The 6,835-nt window shown below is 40.8% G+C and overlaps 1 protein-coding gene across 1 annotated transcript; it reads right to left on the bottom strand.

Moving 5' to 3' along the window:
* Positions 1-480: 480 nt before the first annotated feature.
* HRH3 (histamine receptor H3) lies at positions 481-6,635 on the bottom strand. Its single transcript, XM_072110975.1, has 3 exons — positions 6,029-6,635; positions 5,601-5,767; positions 481-1,591 (listed from the first exon to the last, which is right to left on the bottom strand). Exons 1-3 carry the CDS (start codon positions 6,270-6,272, stop codon positions 692-694), a joined length of 1,311 nt encoding a protein of 436 aa, XP_071967076.1. The 5' UTR covers positions 6,273-6,635; the 3' UTR covers positions 481-691.
* Between the last annotated feature and the right edge of the window lie 200 nt (positions 6,636-6,835).

Here is a 6,835-nt window from a genome sequence, read left to right as displayed (position 1 = left end):
ACAATGGTAGATCCATGATATGGAAGAAAAGTTATCTCCATCTGTACGGAGATGACATAGATGACATATGTCAAGCATGAAATGAGGAGTACCTCACAAGAAGCTATGCCTGCTTAGATGTCTAATGACTTCCCTGCTGACTCATTGGGGGAGATGTATTAAGCCATAAATTCCAAACTTCTGGTGCAATTTGCTTTCCGCCACAGACCTGTTAGACCTGTTTTCAACACTTTTGTGACATGACCAACTAATGGGCGTGGCCTGTGAAAAGGGGCATGATCTCCATAAAATGGGGGGGGGGGGTCAGGCGGGAAATAGTCTGTAGACTTTGTGCCAAATTGTGTCGCACAGTTTAGCACAACTCTATGAAGGCGGAAAGTAGAAAACGACAGTTTTAAACTGCACCAGAGTTAAACATCACAGTAGTAAATGTGGTGCAGCAAAAAACTAGTGGTGTCTTCGCACTGGCAGAGCCTGCGCTACATTGTTACATCTTCTTTATTGAATTAAATGGATTAAATCACTTTACTTTTGATTGTCCTCCAAAACTCTTCATTACATAGCTCAGCTTTCTCACCCTTGACTGGCTACAAAGACCGACCTCCTTCTTGAACTGTGAGGTCTTCATTTCTCTTTTTCACCACATTCTTGTATCTCCCTGCATTATATACCAACTTACTGCTGTCTGAGTTCACTTCCAGCAATGGTGAAATTTACTACTTGGCTTGATTTTTAACTTTTGAGGGCATAGAATTTTCTTGAAAGCCCTTTTAAAGCTGTAATGGCACAATGGATACAAAATAGGATTCACAGCTGAGTTTACCCACAGCAGCCAAAAAGATGCTTCATACCAAAACTCTGGTATACAGTGCCCTCTGCATGCTGCCCTTATTATCATGAGTAAGGTGTAAGGTGCCCAGCATAGCCCAAATACACAGACAATAACAGCTAAAGACTTAGCAATTTTTTTGTCTCTTGACAACCGAAAACGTTGTGCAATTCCTTGAGAAACCATTCTCATACGTTTTTCCAGAGATGGGGTAGACCCAGATTCTGCAAAACTTCTTCTGGCACCTCTAGATTTTTCAAGGACATTCAGTGAACTCCCATTTAGAGAGGCTCTTTTGACACCTTTTACTTTTTTCAAAATCTCAGCCTCCGTTACCTTGGAGGTGGCTTGGTTGTCATCTCTACTTTTTGACGCTTTATGTGCAGACTTCCAACATTTCAGAGAGTTAGCCCTGATTGGTTCAGCCATAACGCATGGATTGTCAGTAGTGGTTTGACTGTGTGCCTCCAGCATAAGGTCCAACCGGGCTCTGGTCCTCTTCTGAATATTTAGGTAAATACAGAGATTGAAGAAAGTTACACTTATAAAAGGTGTAAAGAATTCTATGGTGGAGGCAGTGATTAGGAAGTACCAGTTGTAGAAGAATTCAGCAAAGCATTCTCCTTCAGGGATGATAGTCTTGCCTGCAATGTATTCCCAGGTGATGATGGCTGGTCCATACAATAGAAAGGCTAGCAGCCAGACCATGCTCATCTTCAATACTGCATGCTTGCTGTTGCTCTGTTGAGCCCTATAACTAACCTTGAACAGAAAGGAGGAAATATCAGCACGGACAAGAATATAAATGCTATACAACACAATATCTTTGTATTAAAGGGTTTTCCCATTAAACAAGTTAGGCCCTAACTTGCTCATTGATGGTGGTCTCGATGATGCTACCCCCACAGATCACAAGAATGGGGGTCTGATGGGATCCTATGTACCCCAGCGAGACCCCTCATTGCTCCCGAGATGACCAGGGCAGCCATCAACGCACAGCACACGGCAATCTCTGTCGGCTCCAAAGAGATGAACTGGGCAGTCTGGCCAAGCGCAACCGCTTGTTCCCGATGGGGGTACATAGGATCCCATTAGACCCCCGCTCTCGTGATCCATGGGGATCCCATCATTGAGGCCCCCACTGATCAGCAAGTTCTGTGGATAGGGCCTAACGTGTTTCATGGGAAAGTAACTTTAAGCGCCGTGAAACCTCTAGAAAACCCTAGAAGCCCCTAGTACATATTTTTTCAGCTTGCAGGATCTATGAATTGTTTGGAAACTTATCATCCTACAAAAGTGGTACTTTTTAAATTTTCATTATTTTGGAAGAATAGCATAATAGCAAGGACATATGCACATGACTTTTGGCGACTGCAAACTGGCCTCAGAAACGGTCTCACCGCACTGTGACCGAGCTGTGCCACAGAAGATATAGCTGGTCCTATTCCTGTCTAGATTAGTGGCAGGGCAGCCAGGAGCACTCACCCCTCCTCTGGCTTCCGGCCCTTGTGAAGCACATGGTAGTTTAACCTAAGACGGGAGGGTAAGCTATACACATAGGACATTGAATTGAGTCTCTAAGATAAGAGCCCTCTGTAGCATAGGCCTCCATACAAATTAAATGAAAATTTCTTAAACATATGGGCTTCTCATGTAGGAGACTTCATGAAAAGTATTGATGGGGCAAGTTGGAATTTTAACATAAAATATCATATGTATGGGGGAGAGAGGTAGGGGGGGCTTGAGATGCCAGCTATATTAGCTTGTACTCAACTTTTTTACAAACCGTCAATGTATCTCTAACATCTCTGTACATCTACCTAGGTCTGACATCAGATTGTAAAGCCATATATATCTTCTGTTTTATTTCACATTTACTCTGTACTATTGATCATACAGAAACAGCTGTGTGTGTAGAAGTCTGGACCTCGTGTAACAGGTCACTGTGTACCTTCTGTAGGATAGCACTTTTAAACTGAAGAGGTTTCTGTCATGTCTTCTGCTGTTATTATTGCTGTTTGCCGAGCATTTAATTTGATATGCAGAAATCCAATAAGAATCCCCTGTATGCCACGGATTACCTGCTGCAGCATCACTGCTCGGCCTGACACTGACCCATTCCCAGGAGGATATACGACCTCTCTGTACATCTCTGGCATGTTCAGCAGAAAAATGCATAGATTTGGTAAAAGACTAATACATTTAGTAATATACAGGGGTTGTAATATTTTCAACACATACATAGAGAATTATAGCAGTGTTTACAAAGGTTCAATGGTTTTAGCAAATATATTTCAATGGATCTCCTTGGTTTTAGTAAATAAAGCTTTAAAGAAATAGCATTGTATGATGTATTCTCTTTTTTAATATTTCTAACACATCTTGATAATCTTCAGAATTAATTTGAGAGAACAGTGGGATTGCAATGAGAATGAGTTATTCAAGTACACGAAACTTATAACTTTTTAGTAGTTTGTCACCATGTAAACACATTGAACTGCCAGAGACAGAAACGGATACACTGCCGCGCATTACAATAGAAACGCCATTCTGCGCTCAAAGGGGCCAGGCGTATTCATGAGGGGCGGGACTAGGAGGCGTTGACTGCCGCATGAATCTGGCAGTCACCACCGGCCTATGGAGTGGGAGGGCCGGTCCAGGGGAGAAGCAGTGCCTCGGACCGCCGCCTCATGAATACACCGGACCTCTCTGAGCACAGTCCAGGGTTCCTATTGTACTTGAGTATAAGCTTTATTGTACTTGCTTTATTGGTTTTGATAAAGCTAGCAGTTTATCACTGCTAAAAATAGGCTGGCGCTAGGAGCTGCTCAGTTGACAGGTCCTCTTTAAACTACATGCTGTTTTAATATATGTTATAGACTTGGATTTGTCATCGTTATACCTAATCTAGATAATCCTCTATGCGGTAATTTGCTACAGTGTTTTAATGCAGGAAAACAATTCAGTGTATAGGGGGTTTACAAAATGGAGAGGAAATGTATGATTGTATGAACCTCAGAACCAGAACCTCCAGATGATGGACAAGAGCACATGGATCTGCAACCTGAAATATACTTTGTGTTTCTTTTCATAAGTCCATAGCCGAAGAATCTAAACAAGGATATTCCTAATTGATGACAACGAGCAGATATGCAAATATTAATATCGTAAAGTTCGAGCCTTATTTATACTTAACTGGCAAATTATTTACTTTGGGACTGCTTGAAGAGCATACATAGTAAATTTGTCAGGTATCCAAGGGCAGTGTCTGCAGGAGATGTTGTAAATTGTTTTTCTCCAATAAGTTTTCTGAGTAGCAGCTATTCTGTGCATTTGTTTAGTGTCTTATGCTGCTGCATTGACAGATCATTGTCTCCTACAAATACCTGTATGTGTTGTGCTCTAGACATATATTTCCTGTTTCCAAGCGATCTATCAGTTCAGAAAAATTCTAATTTTATCTTCATGCAAATTAGCTGTTTGGTACACTGGGGGTGTGGTCACATCTGCTTTTATACTCGTCTTCTTCCTTCTAAACCTTCTTTATATGTATATATAATTCATTCACATTCATAATGTACCTTCACATTCATAATGTGAAGGTACAGTGCTAGCTAATGATGGGTACCATAGACAGAAGGACACAGATGCACCAGCATTAATAGCCCTGCCCCCAGTGCACCAAGGAGCTCATTTGAAAAATGATTAAAATGTAATTTTCTCCACAAATGACAGATCACTCCCTAGAAAACAAGGAGGGTATTTAAGGAAATCTTAGAATACAAACTACACATTGCTGATTTCACACGATTTGAGGTGATTTGGGAGTGTCAGACTCACTTTAAATGGCAACTAATATTTTTTCAAAGTTTGCATAAATTAGTAGTACTTCTAAATACAAGAAACCTATTGATATATCTTGTAAAAGGAAATTGTTTTACTCTTTACTTATCTAGTTTTTTTCCCCACTGCTAACACCTACCTGCCAGACACAAAAATATGACAAGACTGTCTATGCAGAGAATTTGAGAATTTAGCATTGATTTCAGTACATTTCAACTTTGCTGTGATTGTAAGTGGTCTTGTATTTCTAGAAATACTGCCACACTTGTCCCTAGGCTGTATTTGGTATTGCAGTCAAGCAAATGAAATTCATTTTCAATTTCAGCCCATGCACAAGAGTAGTAATGGCTCTGTAAAAATTTGCAGGCACTTTATTTCTTATCTCATACTCCTTTAACTCCAGTACACGCTGGATTCTAAATGGATCCCTTTGAATAACTTAACAATGGATGTATTTCGCAGGGTGTTCGATTCACTTTTTTAAATGAATAAACTGTTGCTTCTGTCAGCTACTTATGTGAATTTTTTTTCTTAGGGAAGATTTTACCTGCTGCTTTTCATATATATTAATTAAATATACACTTTACAGATTGGTGCAGAATTAACCATTCATATATACAAATAAATGAGTCCCAGCTGATTTTCTTATAATTCTGCAAAGGTTAACAAAATGACCACAAATTAATACATCTCTCTTTTGCCTTTCATATTTTTTATATATTTGCTACAATCTGGAAGTGAAGGAGTTAACTGCAAGCGATTCCTTACCCATGAATGTATCTAATCCTCTGGCATTACCTATACATTAAGCATTGTACAATATTTGTCCCCCCAGTGTCATTTGCATCAGAATGCCTATATTTGCATCAGGAGAAGCATACAGAAGTAACATTAACCCATTCAGGCATCATTTTATGGAGGTACTCACAGCTCTAGTCACAGAAATAAACCTGTCGTAGCTTATGAGGACGATATTGAACACTGATGAGGTGCACAGTAAGTAGTCCAGTACCAGCCACAGTTTACATACACTTCTGCCAAAGCTCCATCTTCCAGTCAGCACATAGGGCACATAGAGAGGGATGCACAGAGCTCCTGTAAGAAGCAACAGACAAATCCTATTACTGGCTCTAATGAAGCATGCACTGCTGCTTACAAGCGATCTGCAACTTTCATGTATATTTGATACTGAAATCTCCACTCAATGGTTCATACCAAACCCATATATCTTTCCTAAGACTTGTATACAATGAAAAGATTTTCAATGGATATGCATTTCTATGGGTAGAAATAACATCATCTAACAAACCCAGCTTATGCCAACCTTACCCCCAGTAGGAAGGATGGATACTTTACCTACTAGAAAGTCAGAGATGGCCAGGTTGAGAAGGAAGTAGTTGTTTTGTGTCCTAAGACTGGAGTCCACCACAAATGCCAACATGACCAAAGCATTTCCCAACACAGTAGTCACAATCAAGATCCCCATAAGGACAGCCAGAACCACTGTCCAAGCAAAGTCAAAGTTGCCTGGTAAGGTTGTGGTACCTCCATTGCTTCTCCAGGAATCATTTAAATACCAGGTTTGGAGAGTGCTGGCCATTTCAGCACCACAGTGGTCTCTAGGTTGACAGCATAATATCCAGCGTTGTGGTCAGCAGATTGTGCATCTTTCTATGAAAAAAAGGTGACTGCCATGGGGCAATTAGAGCAGAGGCAAATGTGATATCCAGAGGTATCTGTCTTGTCATAGTCAATGCAAGCCAACTTTACAATATGCAGAATACATGGCTCCCCCCAGTGCCTGTGCCTGAGTGCCCAGTTATTATCTGTCTGATCCCATCTGCTTCTTTCACAAACTGAATCTCTACCCCACTTCAGTAATAAGGAGACACCACCTCCCAATATCTCCAGTGCTGGACCACACCTCCTCCATGTCTCCCTGCTATCCACCCCCAGCCAAAGAGCCTCACACACAATTCACACACTCTACAGCCTCTCCGACAGAGAGAGAGGAGCTCAGTTATAAATATCAGACACAATCAGCTGGAAATTGGTTTCGGAAAGAAAAAAAATCTCTTTTAACCATATCTTTTCTGGATAGAGGTAGTTCTTAACCAGAGCAGCAGTCATGCACTAAAACAATACTGATGCAATTGTCTTTAT

Source organism: Engystomops pustulosus, chromosome 6 (genome assembly GCF_040894005.1).
Source record: "Engystomops pustulosus chromosome 6, aEngPut4.maternal, whole genome shotgun sequence".
NCBI lineage: Eukaryota > Metazoa > Chordata > Amphibia > Anura > Leptodactylidae > Engystomops > Engystomops pustulosus.
Note: the sequence above shows the minus strand (reverse complement) of the source record. Positions and strands in the feature narration are given on the sequence as shown.

Bases quoted from the DNA above. Each gene is read 5' to 3' on its own strand.
- HRH3 (XM_072110975.1), bottom strand. From the start codon at position 6,272: ATGGCCAGCACTCTCCAAACCTGGTATTTAAATGATTCCTGGAGAAGC. The intron at 5,768-6,028 runs GTAAAGTATCCA...TGCTTCTTACAG, and splicing joins CATCTCTGACTTTCTAGTAG to GAGCTCTGTGCATCCCTCTC. The intron at 1,592-5,600 runs GTGAGTACCTCC...TTTCTGTTCAAG, and splicing joins TTATTTCTGTGACTAGAGCT to GTTAGTTATAGGGCTCAACA.